The sequence below is a fragment of the Corvus hawaiiensis genome, chromosome 2 (assembly GCF_020740725.1).
Source record: "Corvus hawaiiensis isolate bCorHaw1 chromosome 2, bCorHaw1.pri.cur, whole genome shotgun sequence".
NCBI lineage: Eukaryota > Metazoa > Chordata > Aves > Passeriformes > Corvidae > Corvus > Corvus hawaiiensis.
Genome location: NC_063214.1, coordinates 106947836 through 106967592, shown reverse-complemented (window position 1 = coordinate 106967592; position 19757 = coordinate 106947836). Strand labels below are relative to the sequence as shown.

Below are 19757 nucleotides of genomic sequence, written 5' to 3'. Positions count from 1 at the left end.
AGGAAGTTATCTACATAGTCATTAACTACATGACCATTTGGTTAAATGTTATGCAAACTGAATCACATTGGAGACTACTCAGAAGGCTACCACATCATTTGGGCAATCCTCATACAATTGCAAATTATCACTGCAGATAGCCCAGCAGCAGTCCCCAAAATTCCTCTTTTTTCACACTCTCTATAACACCACATCTGCACGTATCAGCCTTTTTTTCCACATACGTTTTTTAAGCACCAAGTACTGTGTTCCAAGGCTACTTAAAAGATGACAGCTGAAACCAAAGTTTCATGATGTGCATTTTCATCTCCATTTTCAAAGAGACCTGCGAGGGACTGTTGTTTAAACACTTAGCTTCCATGTCCTGACATCTCAACCTCCTGATAACTGAACCATTTTAAAATGAAGTAGTGTTTGCTCTTCAGAGTTTGTGTTTATAATCTGTGGCCTCCCTTTCGCCTAAGGCTTGCTTTATCTGATAAGATCCAGTCCCTGGATTCTCTTTGTCTTGAGTCTGAAATGTTGCAATTTGTTTTCTTTTCCAGCTGAACATAAAGTAGTAGTCTCTCCATTTTACATCCCAGCTTTCTTTCTCTTAGGCTTTTCTTAACTGTAAAAGTTGTGGGGTGAATTCAGCAGTTACTAGATTCTGGCAAAGTTGTACTGGTGGGCACTTAAAGTTGAGTGACAGTTTGGATAGACATTTTCCCTTAATTTATGAAAAAAAATAAGTTGAAGAGAAAGCACGATTAAATAAGTTTGAAATGTGTAATGTGCTGAGAGTGACCTTGGGAAATAGCATACTTGTAGTCTGTAGATTAGCTTTCACATCTCATTACAAGAAAGTAAGGAGAACGTGTGATTTAATTGCAGTCACGTTTATTTGCAGTTTCTATACACACTTTCTAGGTAATCAAACTTTTCCAACACATTTTTTGAGAGGGGTTCACAATGAAACTGTCACCGTTTTTACTAAAAATAAATACAAGACTTAAAGTGTTGCACAGCTCTAAAATATACAAAGGCTTGGATTTAATGTAAACTTTGAAAACATTTTACAAAAGAAACCATATTTGCAACAATTTAAAAAGTTCATATTTACAAATATTACAAAAATACAAAATGGATGCAAGTCCATAAACCATTGTCTTTTCTGCCAGCATGAACTGGTGCTAGTACCAAAATAGTTACACTGTAACCTTCTTAATTTTTTTTTAAAATTCTTTAAGTCATAACCTACAGTATTTCTCTATCTGCCACCATTGCAGCAAATGCACTCAATCACTGACCTTTGGCAAAAGCAAACATACGCTTTATTTGCTACAACTATCCCATGCCCTCTATGCTGCCACAACAACAACAACAGAAAGAAAAAAAAAAAGAAAAAAAAAGAAACAAGAAAAGGGGAAAATGTTATTTTTCAGAACACAGCTGTATAACTTAAGAAATCATTTTCTTAACATCAGTGCAAGCAACAGAACAGTAGGTTGAAATGACGGTCCAGCAGTTACCTGGTGCACGTACTGTACCCTGTCTCAAGAGGTGAGTGATGTTCCCTTCCCTCTATGGCTTGTCCTCTGGTGCCTTAATGGCACGCCTGCAATGCTACAGGGATCCCCGCCATTTGTCTTCCTGTGACTCCCACGTTTGTTATGAACTCTCTTCTTCATAGAGAATCTCTCTATTTGGGTTTCAATCTGCTAAATGTAAACTAGAAAATTAAGCAAAAGAAGACTATACTGTAATGGGATTGTTCTGTGTTTGTTTTGCATTTAAACTATTCCCTCACCATTCTGGTAAAAAAAAAAAAAATTAGTGTATATATATTTATTTAGGGTCTCTATGGAATTATTGATTGGTAATAAAAAGTGGTTCAATCAAAGTCAATTCAGCTGTATTCTCTTTACTGTTTTGAATGACTACTTAACTCAGGACTATTAGAATCTTGTAAAAGTGCTCCTGGTATAATTTTTGTGGAAAATGACTGAAGATGACAAACTAAGGATTTTTTGCCCAGTATTGAAACTTCCTTTCCTCATACTCCTCAGGAGGTGGTTTGTTCTATGCTAAACATTTCCTCTTAAAACATTCTCATTCATTCACTTCACTTGTATTCAGACTTATTTTCCTAACTAAGCTACTGATGTGATTAGCCTTTTGTTTCCGAAACGTTTCTCCCTTTACCTTTTTAAAAACTATTTTAGACAATTTTGCAGCCCTTCAACTGATGGACCGGACCAACGCCCATCCCAACACACATATCACATGCACAGTGACTCTGCCTCATCAACTGAATGCAACCAGGTTACACAGGAGAACAGTAGGAAACCCTGAAAAATATATGTCTTGTGGTAAGCACTAAACAAAATCAGATGTGAACCTCATGGGGAATAACATTTCAGATCTGTTAAATTGTTCTGATTTGCTTTGACTCCTTAAAATTGTAACAGTTTTAGGTAGAACCTTCCTCTTTAAAACATGATCTGCCTTCTTTTAATAACTCTCAACTTTATGTGTTACATGATTAAAAGAAAAAAACCAGTAGAAACCGAATACACACATCTTGCCTCCCAATCATTGACTTATGCTTAAAGCCAGCTTTTAGCTGATTTCTTTGTACCAAAGAACACTCTTTCTGCTATTCTTCTTGACCTGTCCTATTGCACACCCCATTCCTCCTTCACTATTTTCTCTGCACTAACCTTTCCTCTATTCCAAACCATATCCTACAGCAACCAACACCAACTGCATCAGTTTTGGATAAAGAGGGCCTTGTCCTCTAAGTAGCACAGATGGGGCTACATCTCAATGGAAGTTGTGCCCAAAGGAGAATCAGGCCTGTTGGTTTTATTCTGTTGAAAAATTAAAAGTATATAGCAACTCACAGGCTCTTGCGATTTTAAGATGAGAATGTTCAAGTAACTTCAAGTAATTCAGCTTTAATCTCCCTGCCTTCATTTGTATCAAAGCAGCTACTTTGATTTGTCTCCTTTCCCACCCCACCCCAGTCCCCCACCCTGTTCTGTGTTTCTGGTAAACCCAGACAAGATCCCTACTGTACGTGGCTGGCACAATGAACTGGAGCTTTCCCCTTCCCAGCTCAGCAATGAATATAAATAATGCATACACATACCTATTTCCCAGCTACGTTTTCACAGTGTCATTTTTGTAAATATTTAGGTAGCATGAATCTCATCAGCACAAAGAGAAAGCTTCACTGAAAACTTGTTGCGGATATTTACTGATAAATCGAAAGCTCTTCTTGCATGCTTATAATTTGTTTCCTTTACAAACCAGAAACTAATCGTGTTTAAAGTTTATAGTTACCAGGTTATGACTGTGTTATGTATCCCAATAGCCTAATAGGAATATGAAAGTTAAATATTGTTTCCTCTCACATCTATCCTCTCTGAAGCTATCCCTGCAAGAATAAAGGCCCAGGGGAGGCTGTGGGAAGGGACCCTTTGGGGCTTTGCATCAGACCCAGCTTTGTTCTGTCAAAAACACGCTCATCTTCCCCACCGATCCTCACGGTAACCCTCCCAGCTGTGCTTTCCAGTTAGCTTCTTTGGAGCTGCCGTAGAAAGACAAATGGTTTCTTTAATCCCCTCACAGTCAGCCTTTCCATTTCCTAAACTAAGGCGGAAAATTCCCGCTTTCCACTGCTCAATGTCATCCTTCAGTCCTGTCACACTGAAAGTGGTTATTGGTGGCCATGTTTTATGTCTGATATGAAAATGGTATTCACAGAATACAGTTATTACAATTGAATTCATTTGTCTTCTATAAACAAAGTTGTTATGCAGTAAATCGTTTGCCACGTCCACTTTTTGGTAATTCTATTTACAAATTTTTATCAAAAATATGATATTTACATATGTTTTGTTAATTTCTTCTAAATTTTGTTTCAGCTCATTTTAGTGTAGAAAAATACCAATTCTCAAGAGCATTTTCTTTTTTTTTTTTTTCTCCCTAGGGAAGCACTACAGTGAGGGATTTGTTTCTAGATGGGCAGCTTCTGGGAAAAAAACCCACCCAAAGTCAGCTTTAACTCTGTGGAAAGTGTATAGCCTTGAAATCTACAGTGACAATGGAAATGAGAGTGGGATAAAGCAAATGAAGCCAAAAGAAAACAGAACAGACATAGCATATCTTCATCCTTTTAGAAAATGTAATGTAATAAATAGCTACAGCTGTAGTCCTTTTGTTTCCCCAGCGTCTTCTGAATGCAAACACATCTAAGCATTGATATTGCCCTGCGATTGTTCTCTTTTTCTTCTTTTTTTTTTCCTTTTTTTTTTTTTTTGATTGCTACAGCGTTGGCCTCTTATGTTGACATCCTTACAGAGCTCGAGTGGTGTTGACAGCCTGGCCCTGGCACCCCACCCAGCCTATGTAGAGCTCTGAGAAGACCGATCGTCGTGGGGGCTGCCATCCGAGTTCTCGGTCTCCCCCTCGGAGATGGCCTGCATGGGGGTGTTGTACAGCCTGCAGCGCACGCTGTACCGGCTGCTGCTGGCTGCCGGCGGCGCCCGTGACCGCCCCACCCGCGAGGATGCCGACATGGGGAAGTTCTTGGAGGAGAATCCTTCCGTGTTGACCCTTGGGGAGCAGGGGGAGAGCGGGGATAATGCGTCAGGGCTCGTTATGGGAGGAGACTCTTCCATGCTTTGAAGGGCGTCCACCATCAGCTCTCTAGCAGACTTGGGCAAAATAGGACTTTTCAGAATTTCTGTGGCAGACATTCTGTAGCTGGAATCAGATCGGCTGCCCTTTTTAAGGAGCAGTAGCTTAAACTCCTCATTGGATGTGTTGGACTTTTTGGCATTCCTGTATATGAGCCCGGGGGACCTCTGACTGCTAATGGGAGTGCCCACACTGCTGGCTGGTGGCATGTTGCTGGTGGGCAGTGTGCTGCTGGTGGGAGGCTGGCTGCTGGTCCCAGATGAAGCTCTCAATCTGTTTCTTACAGAAAGGTCTCCAGAATCCTTTCTCCCAAGAACTTTCCTTTTTGATCTGTAAAAACATAAAGGAAAACTCTTTCATATGTTATTTTTGTAGGATAATGCTTAGCGATGTTCTGGAAATTTACAGATGCTTTCATATTAGCCAGAGTTCTCTTAATCCCTCTGTCAAATATTGGAGGCTATCAGTGACTGATGGCACTGAGCTATGGAGTCCCTCTCAACATTACCCAGCTCTTCCAAAACAATGTATGCTCTTTTTAAAGACAACAATGCATACAGAATCTTAGGTAACAATAATAGAGTAATCTATTCAGTATCAGAAAACTTTAATTTCAGTTGTGATCCCAAATTTCAGTTGACTACAAAATACTCTAAAATTGAAGAGATGCCTCCTCATCTTTCTCGCTGCAACAACTTATTCACCAGAACAGCGCTGGTAGACTGGTAGGCAGAAGACAGGAACCACTGCAGGTAGTTTTTTTTGAAGACATGTATGTTTGTTAGAACAGCCTGATGTTTTTGTCTGTAAAGCATCCCACACATGAAGATACTCAGACTGCACTCCAGACCATAAATAAAGCATGTTTTAAAAGCTGCAGTTTAAAAAACTAAACTGAGTTAACTAAAGAAGGTAGTTAGAGGACAAGACTTAAATATGGAATAACCATCCTGCAGCTACTGTTAGTGGACAACTGTGCAGGGAAGCATGTTACCATTTCCCATTGCCGCAAGGTTAGGTCACCTGTGAATGACTGCAAACAGATCCTCAGTAGTGCGGGGTTTGTTTGGAGACACAAAGACATCCTCAGTGTCAGCCTGTGACTCCTCGCTCAGCGGAGACATGATGGACTCATCGCTTGGAGAAGACTCTTAAAAAGGAGAGAAGCCATGTTATGAGTCAGACTCCACTGTGCTTTGCAACAGCACCTCCAGCTGAAGCCATCAGCTCCACTCACAACCAAGTGGCCAATACCACCATACAGCCTTTACCCTCCAATCTAAAAGTGCCTGTTCCATGTTGGAGCCCATAAAAGGGGCACTGAACACAGATCTCCCATTTACAGCATAGCTGTAATAATAAGACTCCTCTGTACCCAGGGCCAGTGCTCCTCCCTTTTATCCTTTCAGTTGAAGTGCAGCAAAAGGGAGGAAATAAATATCAGAAATACAGTCTGAATACTTTGGAAAAGTGTAAATAGCTTTGGGCTGGCTGGCCAGCTAAGAGACATGGGGGGCTCTATGCTTAAACACACAGAGGGAAGCTGATGTGCCACTCTGCTCTGTGACTCCACTACCATCCCGTCCAAAGCCGCCTGATTGGGTATGACACAGAAAGAGTTCCCAACTGACCTTTCAGCGAAGGCTCGTCTGCACCGCCCACTGTCTCGTCTGCCCTGCTGTCATCAGAGGCACTTTTGGTTGGGATACCTGATGTGATATCGTTTTCCTGCTTGCAACCCTCTTCGCTGAGTGAATCCACTGCTGCCATCTCTGCTTCATAGCTGATATTCCCAGGCACATGGTGGCTTACATCGGGTTGGTGCTTTAACTGATAGGTGATGGTCGGTCCCTCAGCCTGAGCTGGGCTTTCACCCACAGGCCCAGCTTCCACACTCCCCTCGCTGCCTGCAGAGAGCTCTTGCTGAGCCTGCACTTGCTGAAGATCGTGCACTGTTTCTGCTCCCTGGACAGGTTTCTTTGTTTCATCATCACCTGTGGGGACAGCTGAGCCCTTCTGAAAGCCATCCACGGGGACGGCACATGTCTGATTCAGAGAGCTTTCTGGTAAGTATTCAGCAGCCAGGTGTGTTTGGTCCTTCCCAGGTTTGATTTCAACCAGACCCATGCTTGCTGAAGTTACAGCTTCTCGCTCGCAGCTATTCTGCCCGCCAAAAGAGGAGCTTTTCTCTAAAGGTGGCTTTCCAGGGCCTGCTTCTGCTGGGGAAGTGTCAATGTACAGCATTATGGCCTCATCTGTAGAGTACTGGCGTGATACTGGTTTCTTAGCTAACAGTGGCCTCATTTTGCCTGGAGAGACATCAGTTGCCATCAAAGTGGTCTCCTGTATGCAGAGCAGGTCTGGGGTACTGCCTTTATGTTTCACACCTTCAGGCTTGTTGACTGCCCGGAGGTGGACAGACTTGAGAACAGAGGGCGTGATGGCGAGGGCAGAGGGAGGGCTGGGCTGCAGGGCTTCCCCACCTGCGCTCTGCTTGCTGTGGCTAAAGGTATGCAGCTGGTGCCTGTGAGCGAAGGGCTTGCTCAAGACATTGTGAAGAGCACTTAGGTCGAGGTGAGTAGGAGGTATAATTGGAAGTTCGAGGTCTTTGCTCACTGAGGCGGTGCCATCTTTTGAGAGTGGCTGCTGCAGCGATGACTTCCTCTCTGGTACTTTTGGCTTCCTCTTGCTCACCCCTGGAGACAAGGGTCCTGAAAAGAAAGCTGTCGGAAAAGAAGAGGTGGGTGTCTCTGACTGGCTGGAGTACCCACTGGAGGGTGAGGCTAATCCCGCCAACTTCTCTGGGGAGGCCAGCTTAAACTCATTATCAACAGAGGGGAGGGATGGGGTTGTAGCTCGTGACCCAGACTGAGACGTCTGGGATTCAGAGCTCTCGGGTGACTTGATGCACTCTATGACTGTAGTACCCGTAGCAGTGCTTGAATTGGACAAGGACCTGTAAGGATCACTGGATTTCAAGTCATTCAGAAGCCAGAGATCTGCATAGTGAGGTTGTTCAGCACCTTCATCTTTAAAGGAAGGGATATCAGCGGTGTCAAATGGAGTGTCCTTTAATCCGCCATCACCCTGGTTTGTCCAGGGAAGCTCCTGCTTGGCTGGCAGGTTGGGGCCTTCCACTCGGGAAGGTGTGTTTGAAAACTCAAGGGGCAGCTTCATCTCCCTGGCAGTGTGAGAGACATGCTGCCCACCACCGATCTTTGGTTCTTTCTTGTCAGGAAGGTCGGTGCTGCCCTCTGATTTCCTCAAAGACGAGCTGCGTTTTGGTGGGGCTGGCTTTGCCTTTGGTTTCTTCAGTGAGATGCTCTGCCGTCCCTGCCTCCTGTGGCTCATGCACTCCTGCCAGGCACAGTCAGCTAGGCTGGAAGTCATGCTCTCAGTCTGGCCACTCTCAGAGCCTGGGGCTGCATAGTTGCAAATATAGCTTTTATTACCCTTCAGACCACAGTCAAAGTGCATGGAGGTATAGTATCCTTCAGTATCCACAGAAAAGTGTGAGCTAGTGTCTGCCTTGTCAGAGGGGGTCTTTTCGAGGAAGCTGTCATAGGTGGCCATGCTGGTAAAGCTGGGGCATCCCAGGCTGTCTGCCTTTGGGCGCTCAGGGCTGAAATCCTGGCGACAGGAGGCGTCATGGTGATGGTGCAGGTAGTTCCACTCGCTGTCACTCGTGTTGCTGTTGTTGGGGTCATCCAGTAAATCTGCCACAGTGGACGTGAAGGAGCTCGCCCTGTGGCCCCTGACCTTGTCTGCGTGGTCACCAAACTGCTCTGTGATGAAGACACTGGAGTCCTCATTGGCATTGGCAGCGGTATTGAGCGACAGCTCAGAGTCACAGTGTGAAGAGCCTGTCAGTGGAGGAGAGGCAGCAGGAGGAATGGTTTCAGAGGTCTGGGAGGGACATGTGGAGCTGCTTCCGCTCCAGTTGCCACTGGAGGACTGGTGGTCATCTTTCTGGTCCATGTGGCTGCTGAGCAGGACTCCTGCTGTGGAGATGGAGTGAATTGGGCTCCCGAAGGTGTCTGAGTTGGATGAAATTTCACAGCTGCCTGAATCGACCATCCTTGACAGCCGAGATCTCCCCCTCTCGCCAATGCTGTGTTCAGGGCTATGCAGGTGCTGAGGACAAGTTAAACCAATGGGCTGGCACTCCTGTGAACCCTGCTTGCTCAAGATCTCCTTCCCATTTTTTGGGATCCTCTCCTGACCAGCTAGGAAGTGCTCTGCTTCGTAGCCTGCACTCTTGGTGGTGGCATCCTGATGGCCCTCGCTGGCCCGGGCACCCTCGCGAGGAAGGCTTCGCGAGCGGATGCGGTTGCTCACAGCAGCAGCAAAGACCGCATCCCCATTGTCCGCCAGCACCAAGATGTTGCCAGCGGAGTGGGAGAGAGAGGCTACAACGCTCTGCCCCCGCTGGGCGCGGATCCGTCGCCGGGAGGGAGCAGCTATCAGGATTTCTTCTGTCTGGCACTCCGAGTCCCGGGTCCCCAACCTCCTGTTGCTGGAGCCAGAGAATTCCGGGTTTGTGTGCACAATCACATTGCGCTCTCTTGCCACTGGTGACTCGTCTGAATCTAGGACACACGGAAAGCTGGGTGAGTGGGAGAGAGCTCCACATTTCCTGGCACGAGACAACCCGCGGAGCAACCCAAGAAGCATTATCTGCTGTATTTTTTATTTTTTAATCTTGCTGAGCATTGGACCAAATTTAAGTTTGCTATAAAGAATTTATAAGGCAGACCTCCTGCCAGTGAGGTAGGGAAATTCTCCTAGTCCTGCAACATGACCTCTGCAATGCGTTCTCAATGTAGAGCTGAGCTTGCTGTGGTAAATATTAAGACAAATATTTTCAGTTTTTATGACTCTATTTAAGCTACTTAAAGACAGTTTTCAGGAGTGGCTGCTGGACAAAACACTCCATAAGCTTCTAAAAATAATTCTGTTTTGCCTACCTGTTTGTTCAGAATTTTCATTATCTGCTTCTTTACTATCAAGAATATTTGCAAGACGAAAGGACCTTTCTTTCACAGGTTCTCTGATTGTTTATTCCCTGTGATAAACACATTCCTTCTGCTTCCCATCAAGTTTCATGGCAATGGGCCGAAACACCAGAACCATCTTCAGGTGCAGATGAACATTACGAAATAATAATTCTGTTAGTTTTATTTAGAGTTCATAAGAATTTCACACTGAATTTGCCCCCAACAGAGTTGCTCCTAATTTACCTTGACAAAAAGTGAGGTAATTTGGTAGATTTAAGGCAAATATTCTTGGTGATAAAGAATAATAAGAAGGAATTGAGGAGTGTGATAAATAAAAGGAAGGTTTAGCAAAGCTCCCATAGGGTGCCAGCAGCTGTATCTATGGTGGATATTCAACGACGCATCTAAGTTATCCAGCTGTTGTGACAACTGATCATCACTTTGCTGAGTAACATCTGTCAGTTCTTTACCTTAAGCTCCCCTGATGCAAGAAAAAACTTTCACTTAATCTAGTTACTTTTTATGCACATAACTATGGGTTCATAACAGAAATAAAATGAAAAAGAAAAAAAGAACTGATTAACATTTACACAATAAGAGCTGAACACGTACATCTATATTACTCAGTAAGGCTCCCGGTCCTTCAAGGCCATATGGAGTAATATAGCTTTACTTACTGTAATAAATCAAATGAACAAAACATGTCATTCCTAAACTCCACAAGCATTTACACTTTAAAGGTTTCATTTCTTTGGAAGGCTAGCTACCAGCTCATATCCCTGTAATTTAAGTTGGTTAGAAAGCTATCTACGGAAGATTTGTATTTATACTACACCTATTTCTTGTTGCACTCTTCTGGGGATGCCAGAGATGGTTTTCCTCCTCCTCAACTTTCGTCTCCGCTGTAGTACAGATTGTGAATGAACAAGAGAGCAGCGTATACTAGCCTCTCTGTCAAAACCAACTCCTGCAACCCATAAATAGGTCTCATTAGCCTTTAGAAATAGTAAACAAATTTTCATGGCTGGAACACAGTGGAGGTATGTGAGCTTGGATTAAGCCTGTGAATAAACATAAGGGAGCCCTTATGTAGCTCTTATGTAAATTATATCACAGTATATCACAGTTTTACATCTAATTCCAGCTCCCCCTCAGCAGCCTGGTCTGCCAAAAATAACAGAAGGCATGAAAAGAAAAAGAACGGAAAAAGGAAAGAAAATCAGAAAGGCAAATAGAGAGCTCTTGGTAGCAGGGCATCTTTCTTATAGCTATTTATCCATCTGTCATAGGGACAATGACAGTAACTTGTCTGCAAAGCATTATTTGTTCAGCTGTAGCCTGACTTATTTTAAGCAACTAAGTGTAAGAAAACATTTTAAGGTTATAATGCCATATTGCAGTAGTTGGGTGCTTCTTAGGAGACCAATATGCCAAGGGAGCTAACATTTCGAAAAGGAAGGAGACAGCTAAAATGGGGCCAAGTCACCATGCAAGTTTAGAGAGCATTCTCTGTGACAATGACACATGGCCAAGAGTGACATGAACGGGGAGCTGCTATTTATTTGCATACATCAGGAAGTGGCCTGATTTTCCCATGTGCGCAGCACACAGTGGGAGTCTGCTCAGGTCACACAATCAAGAACCCTCAGTTTAGATTTAGAAGCACAAGTTCTTGAGTACATTTATTTATGATCACTTTCATACAGAATAGGTGAGAATTCTTTGTTTTCTTTATATTTCCATGGCATTAGCACAGGGAAGTGTTCCTTCAGTTTGATTTTACACTGTCTAGTCAAAACAGAGTTAAAAGGAGGCTGACCAGAAGGCCAGTGCCTATCTGTGCTGGCTTTTTGCACAACTGTACATTCACACTCTCTAAAGTTGACATGGGACAGGTTGGAAAAAATGTGCCAGGTCCATAAAAACACTAACATAAGGATTGCTGGTACAGTGGTTTGTAATCTTAAGAAAAACGAACAAACTAAACCAAACAAAAGGAAAAAAAAATCCTGATAAGAAGCTCTATATTAATAGCGTATAATTATAGAAAACATAATTATACACAGACATACACATACATATTACATTACATAACAATGTAAAACATTAAAAAGTAACTTTCTTGTAAAAGTTCTTCTTGAAATCTACTACAGTGAAATAGAGGCTTCAGACAGATGTCCTGTAATCACCAATGCCCCTGGAATAAGCAGAGGAAGAACTTTCTTTAATATGGAACAAAGTGCTGTAAACTCCAACAACAATCATTTTCAAAAAAGTGAACATTTCTCAGGGTTGGGAGAAGCTTAAAAAACAGAAACAGAGAGAACTAAAAGCAAACTCTTTGAAACAAAAAAATCAATCAGCATCATTGCTGGTTTTCCAGCAACTGTGAGTTAGCCAAACATGCTCTGTGTGCCAGATGCACAGGGGTCATCTCCGAGAGGAAAGTGGAAGAGGGTATTTCTTCCCCGTGACGCATACAAATTATTCCCATTAGTGCTAATGAGAATGATACACATAAACATCCAGAAGATTACATACCATTCTTGATCTGTAAAACTGATCAGTGGAAATTTGGTTCCAATGTATGGCAGGTGGAGTCTAGGCAAAAATGGCTATTACTGGAAAAGTTAACATTGGTCCCAGACCTAACTGTCCTCTGGCTGCATTAGGTGACATTAGCCCTGTTAGAAAGCCTGCACCGGTCAGGGTCCTATATCAAAACTAGAAGGAGCATCATTTTATCACCAGCTTTACCTCGTGGAAATATGCCACATTATCTAATACTTTCTGTGGGGATTTCCAGCGGCAGTGCCCAACCTATGACCGTGACCGGCTGGCTCCCAACCTGCAGCCCAGCAGGGTGTATGCAGGCAGTTCTGCTGGCCAGCTGCCTGTCCTCCTGTGGCCAGAGCACTGTCCTGGGGAAAGGAACACCCACTCCTGGATGCCACCTCCACAGGCAGGCAGAACTGGTGGCACTGGGCAGTGTCACCTTCTCTGCCAGGACGGAGGGGAACTGGGACTATGTTGCTGTCACTGGGAGGATTCATGCAGCTGATGGTGGAGCAGATGGGGACTTGTCACCTTGATGCTGTAAGACAGACGTGCTGCAAGCCCAAGAGCCTTGGTTGTGAGCTGAAGCTGGACTGTGGGCATACAGCCCTCTCCAGCACCATGGTGAATCCTACAGCCTGTCTTCAGGAAGGTTTGTGCAACACTGATAAACAGGGGGAAGAACAATGGGAGGTGAGGGGCTGTGACCTTACCCCAACCTCCCAGTTACTGGGAAAATAGAATTAAATACAAATATTTTCTCTGGAGAATGAAGGTTAACTGAAAGCCCCCTGCTTTTTTCCTGATTATTTACACTGAAGTCTATAACTGTAGAAGTTAGCCCACTTTATGCTCTTAAATTAATCAAAACTTGGTACTTGAAAATATTATTGAGGAAAACTCAGATCAACTTTATGTTTACCATAGCCCTCTGGAAGGAAAGAAAGAGAAAAAGAGAAAGAGAAAAACAGCCTGATTTTTGATTCTGGAAATAAGTCATCTATCACATTTAATAAGTGATATACCTGCTGCTTCTATAAACAAGTTCTTCTTCAAATAAATCTAGTCAAATATATCCAAATGTTATAAAAATAAAAGAAAATGCCATTACTATACCTTCAGCGTAGCAGCATGTAAAGAGATCTCAGAGCGATGGTTTGCATGCTACACATTCATGCCTTGCATGTTTAAAGCACTGCAAATAGTAGCCTACATTCTCTAGTTTCTCTTCTCCTGCTACACATGATAATCATATGATTAATTTTGGTAGCTTTCTGCATTATTTCAGTCAGCTACATTCAAAAAGTTATTTGAGGTCTTTGTTAATACAGATTGTAGGTTATATACACAACAAAAGTACATTGTTTATACAGGGAACTAGGGTTATGTTACACCATATAACATGACTCTGAAAATATGGGCCAAATTAATCCTAGATGCAGCTTCGGTGACTCCAGCAGTCACGCATAAGGGATGAATTTAGCCCACTGTCTTTCAGAAACTAAATCTTCAAGCTAGGGTCTTTGCCCCCAGACTGCACAATCCCGTGACTTCAAATAAATTAAACAAAGTAAGTACTTGACCTCCCTTGAACCATGCAATAAATACAAAAAGAAATAGAAGAGATTTGTACCAGTGACATTGATGGGGATAATGCAAGAAGAAATCACTTGGGCATCTTGTTTCATTTTCTCCTCTGGAGTTGGGAGAGGTAGTGCTTTACTCCAATTGGTTTGTTTATCCAGTGTAGAAGGGATATTATGTATTGGATTTTTCGGCCTCTGCCCTAACATGACATCTGTATCTTCGTCCTCTGGTGGATGGGACTGCAAATGAATACATTCAAAATCAGTGTCTCCCATTCAGGCACACAAGGCTAATTTTGAAACAAAGCAGACACACAAATCAGAAATCAATTATAGGGATGCAGGAAGGAATCGTTCTAGCTAAGTCACATAGCACCAGCCATTCTCCAATGGAAACTTAACATCCTGCTAATAGGAGAAAAACACCTCAACGTACTGGAACTCAGCACATTTAGAGTGACATTTACAGGCCAGCTCCTCTGTCAGAAGGGGCACATCCTGCATTCGTGCTTAGCCATGGCAAGCGTGTCCTCCGTTACCACAAGCATTAGACACGTGAGTTCTCATTTGCAACTGCAACTGGCCTCATACAACCATTCACTCAAGCATCAGAAGGTCCAAAGTTTTAAAGAAGACCCCTCCATACTTCAGAAAAACCATTTGCATTTCATTTGTACAAACGCAGACCAAGAGCAGACCATGGTACAGCCATCCAACAGCTGTGTGGTGGGAAGTGGCAGGTGTTGACAGTGCTGGGACAGGGGGATAACAACCAAAGAAAAGAGTAGCCACCACCAGAAGAAATTCAAAAGATTATTTAGAAACCATGCATATGTTTATAGCATAGTACAAGAAGTACTAGATGCTGAAGATGAAGAAACAGAAAGAAAAGTAAACAGCATGAAAGAAACCATGAAAGAAACAGAGATGGTTTGTTTTCTTTTGGAAGAAATGACAAATCCCCCAACACCCTGTATTGCAAAGAGAAATAAAGCAAGTGCGTTTTCATGTGGTGCTGGCTGCCAGCTTGGGTTTGGGGGTCTCTTTATTTGCAAAAAAAAAAAAAGTTTCTGTTTTGTTTGGAAGGGACAGAGGGGAGAAACACTTACCTTTACCTTTTCCTGCCTAATTTCCCTCCCTTCTTCCATTAATACATTCTTCTGTAAGCTGTGACAACTGTTTGGCCAGCTCAGGACATCTGTCTGCCTCTCATTTTTTAAAAAAAGTGCAATCCTTTTCAGATTGGCTTTCTCTTCAGTCTTGAATTCCCAGCTGCTTAACTGCCAGCCTTTTCTCCTTCATGCCTGCTGTTTACACTTGATTTGCCAGTTTTAGTTTCGGTAGCAAACAGGGCAAAGATAAAATGTTGCTCTCCATTGCCACGGCAGAGCATTGAGCAGGCGGGTGTTGAACACCGCAGGATCATGCCCTGTCTGCCATTGTATTTCTGCCATTCCTCCTCCCAGGCTCCTCACAAATCCTGGGGGAATTAACCATCTTAGGCTTGCCAAACAGCATTTATGTCCCAGCCCCAAAAGCATTAAAGATCTTAACTTGGCAGCTACTATTTAAACTGTTGGAGGGCACTTACTTACCTCGTCAGTGTCACCTCCCGCAGCACCCCCAGACCCAAGACAACGCACGTTTCCTCTTCTCCCGCCCGCAGAAAACCCCCTTTTCCCACGTAGGATTTCAGTCAAACATTGCAGCCTTCTTTCTGACTGCAGCTTTTGTGCCAATTCCCGGCAGACGTGAATAGCTCATATAAACTTCAAGCACAAAAGACTTTGTTTCCTAGGTAACTCCCCCCCCCCCAGCCCTAAGTTTGATGCATGCATGCAAAAAAACCCACCCTTGCACGCACACACAGGCATGTGGGGACAAACACACACACACACACACACACACACACACAGAGGCTTCATTTGTTGCCGAATTCATCCTTCCCTGGATGACAATGAAGTGCTGGACAAAGCAGGCAAAGTGACTCTGGCTGCCAGAGCTCCTCCTCTCCGAACAGCAGCATCACCAAATGGCCAGAGAATAAATACCTGCTGTCGGTGTGGCATTGTCCAAACCATTTCTTACCATTTAGGAAAAAAAGAAGGGGCAGTTGCAAAACATGGCAAGAGAGTTAAATACAATTGCTAATGCTATCGAGTCTGTCCGAGTTCAGGCCTTTTAAAGGAGGTGATAGGGGAAGGCAGCTTTGTGGCCTTGGGGTCCTGAAACCCATCCAAAGTGAAGAATGAAAGAAGGGGGAAAAACATTATTATTGTATCTTAGTGACATGAGAAAAACAGAGATGGCTTCTTTTAGCGCAGTAAAGTTAGCAAGTGAAAAGCAAGCAAGAGGAAGGGTTAGGATCTGGAGAGGAGAAGAGTGAGACAGGGCTGTTAATTGAGGATTGCTTGTTTTTCCAGTACCTTTCTACTCCAGGGGGCCATGTGGCAACACTCAATTGGGGAGGGCGAACGGGTGCTGTAAAACTATAAATGTGAAATGTGGAAAAAAAAATTAAAATTAAAAACATACACAAAATGATTCTGGTAAAAGCACATCATTTTTGTCTGGATAAATTAGCATCAGAGCCAAAATGAGCAGAGATTTTCATCCTGTTTCCTACTGATGGGTTTATTCCCCACAACAGATTGGTCTGAACCCCTGTGAAATCTGTGCTGATTTTGCATACTTGGATTAGACACAACTGCAGTGAAATTGGTACAACCTTCTTGTACAGACATGCTTAAATTGTCCCAAGAATGCCTTGTATTGATTTGGTAACTCAAAACTGTGTTCTGCCTGGAGCTGAATCAATGCACGATACATATCCAATTACGTTATAAATGAGAATTATTTCATAATATAAGGGAATTTTTTTCAATTTTTTTTTCAATTTTAAGGAAATGGATATAAATAATGATGCTGATGGTGATTAATAAAATTCATTGATTGCTGTGTGTTTCTGATGATATCACTACTTCTCTAAGGTTGCAATCATTGTGTCAGGGCGACAATGGCCAATTGGCTTTTTGTCACTTTTTGTAACACTTGAAAGGACAAACAGCGATGGCCACAGCATCCTGGGTCTTGCTGAATCCCTACACCTTCAAAATCCTCTTCTGTCAGAAACTCCAGTTTTTTTTTTATAATGTCCAGTTTTCAAAACCAAGGAGTGAAGGACAACTTACCTCTTTTGAAATAGGAAATCAAACAAAAAAAGAGAGAAGGGTAACAGGTCTGTTGAGCCCCCTGGAAATCTCCAGCACATGTTTCTTGGTAGGGGTTATTATCTCTCCCTGCATTAGTTAGCAGATTAATAATGTCAAATAATTCTATGCATGTTTTTCCTCCCAGTCATTATCAATCATTATCAACACTGCTGGGACAGAGGAACTACAAACCTCAGTTTGAAAGACTTTGCATTATATGGTCTCCTCTCAAGAAAAAAAGCTGTAGTGACTCTCAAAAGGCCTAATCCTCCATCTCATCCTATTCTCTTCCTAGATATACAACATCTTTTCCTTGGTTCCTCTGTACCCATGGGAAGCCTCCAGATGAGCTGTCCATAATCCTTACAGGAGGGCAGAGTGGGGAAATTAAAATAGAGCTGTTCCCAGTGAACATTTCCAGCAGCTTAGTTTCTCCCCAGGCCAGTGAAAAACCAGTTCTCCCAAGCTGGGAAAAGTCCTTGTCTCAGGAGCAACACCTCTGTTAATGCAACAAAGGCTGTGGAGACACTGAATACATCAACCATTTCAATCTACTTACTCCTCAGATACCCAAGGATGATTTCATGCTTGGTCCTCTGACCAGGTTTCCAGTCATCTGCTCTAAGCAGACTGACTGCAGTTACCAGGATGCTTGAAATTCAACTTCCTCATGGAAGGTGCTAGAGGATCTCTGAGGAGGGTCAAGATGGAGGGAGACTAATGCTGCTGAGGTGACAAGAGTTCAGGATATGAAAATCTTTGCAATATTCCATGGCCTGTGATTGTCAGTGCACAAGGAGAAGAGGACAGGAGGGACCTCCTGCCCTGAGCTCCAAGCACAGCAACATGCACACTCAGGGGCAAACCTGTCCAGGAGAGAAACAGCAGGACCTCAACTTCGGTCTCAGAGATAGCAGTGTGGGCTACAGTCAAGACAAGCAAGATCTGGTTACCCATCTGCCAGTCCAATCAGTGCAGCACTTTCCTACCTCACCCATGTACCACTCTGCCAGGTGCCTCTGAGAAAACACTTGTCTGGTTCCATGTACCTACAGCCATCCTTTGATGTGCTAGGCTCAGGCCCCTGCTTAAGCATGGCAGGACAAACTTCCTAGGTAGGTTCCTATCATTAGAGAGAGGACAAAAATGAGGGTGACCGGCAAAATTTCATTTTCTGCTGTCACTGCTGTGCTCCTGAGAAAGCTGGTGCTACCACTGCGTTGCCAAGGGGTCCTGAGGTCACTTAGTGCCTGTTCCCACATGGTGCCCATCATTGGGGCAGCTGAGGCACAGAGCTGGTACAGAGCAGCAGCCTCAGCATTTCAACACCACCATGCTGGGGGAGGGAGTGAACTGCCTCTTTTCAAAAGTTCTCATTCACTCAGAAGACCAGAATATCTCTAAATGTCCTGAGTAAACACATAATTAAGCAAGAAATTATTACTATAAACCAGACTGTTCTGGTCTGATGGGCAAGTCTGAAGTTAGGCAGTTTTAAAACTGAATTTCTTTTGTGTGGATGTGCTTGGGAAACAGAAATAGTGATAATCATTCTGTTAAATACAAAGCCAGAATACTTTAAATGTGCCTTTTTCTTTAATGGGCTAAGATTACTTTGAAACTAAACTGGTGCATAATTGCTTGAATAGGGATTTGTCACTGACATATGTGAACATTTTTATTTCCTGAGCTATCCCATCAACCTCACTTGCAGAGGTGCCACTGTGCTCGTGAAACTGCCTTGCAGTAAAAATCTTGTTGCATATGCAAGTGATCTGATTGATGTCTCAGTGCTCCGCATCACTTCAGTGTGAAAGTCTTTGGTTTCTGTGCACTACAACAAAATAGTCAGATGTCCAAGTCTGAACTAGTCAACAGAGCTTCCCCTATAGAGAAAGAGCGGCTCTGCTGAGGAGTAATTCAGCTCACTTTCCTTCAGCATTTAACTTGGGGTGAGATGAAGCACCCCTGAACACTCTCACCCTGACTTTAGGAAGAGCATTACTTGCACATATCTAAGTCAGAACTCATGATTAACCATTTTAATGAATTAAAACCTTAAAATATCATCAGGACAGTGACAAAGGAGCAAATCAGAAGTCAACAAACTTGCCGGCCTGGCAATTTATGAGTCTGTCCCATTTATTGTCCCAGACCTGGGATCTGGAGAAGGAAATTAATGGGTCAATAACAGGAAAAGAATGCCACTTTTTCCCCTCTTTTCCATTCCCCAAAGCTCTGAGATGTGACTGTTTTTCGACATCTTCAACATATAGGAAAGACTGGTCCAAGAAGCATAATTTGTGTTAAATCATGTACCTATCCTGCCTTACCTATAGTGATTGCCTTACAGGAGATTCTGGGATTTCAAAATTATTGCACAGGCCGTATGGAACACAGTGCAATGGTGATGGGAAAAACATAAACCCAAGAATAAAGAACCTATTTTTCCTCAGTTAATTAAAGATTGAGAATGCTAAAGACTCATCAAGAGCATTTATCCTCAACATGTTAGTTGAATTTAGAATGGCTGAGTTGATTCCTTCCCCCTCAGCTGTGTTTGATCAGACAGGCAAGGTGTTATCTCACAAGGGATTTCGGTGGCAGGGTCACAGCCCCCAGCAGCACAGGGCTGGCACAGCCCCGGTGAGGGCAGGAGGAGGCTGGTGCACACTGCTGCACAGTGCTGTTCTCCAGAGGATTATTTCTGACTCCTGCTG

At 43.3% G+C, this 19757-nt stretch overlaps 1 protein-coding gene across 5 annotated transcripts in view; it reads right to left on the bottom strand.

The window, feature by feature from the left end:
- Positions 1-862: 862 nt before the first annotated feature.
- The window catches only part of NHS (NHS actin remodeling regulator), a 251376-nt gene continuing 232481 nt past the window's right edge, over positions 863-19757 (bottom strand). For 2 of the 5 annotated variants that reach the window (XM_048287022.1, XM_048287041.1), the window contains exons 4-9: positions 16252-16314; positions 13873-14065; positions 10519-10650; positions 6318-9275; positions 5710-5836; positions 863-5016 (exon numbers count right to left, since the gene is read on the bottom strand). In XM_048287022.1, the coding sequence (XP_048142979.1) occupies positions 4392-5016; positions 5710-5836; positions 6318-9275; positions 10519-10650; positions 13873-14065; positions 16252-16314 (4098 nt within the window). In that variant the 3' untranslated portion in view covers positions 863-4391. The other 3 variants (XM_048287047.1, XM_048287033.1, XM_048287030.1) reach the window with 3 other exon arrangements.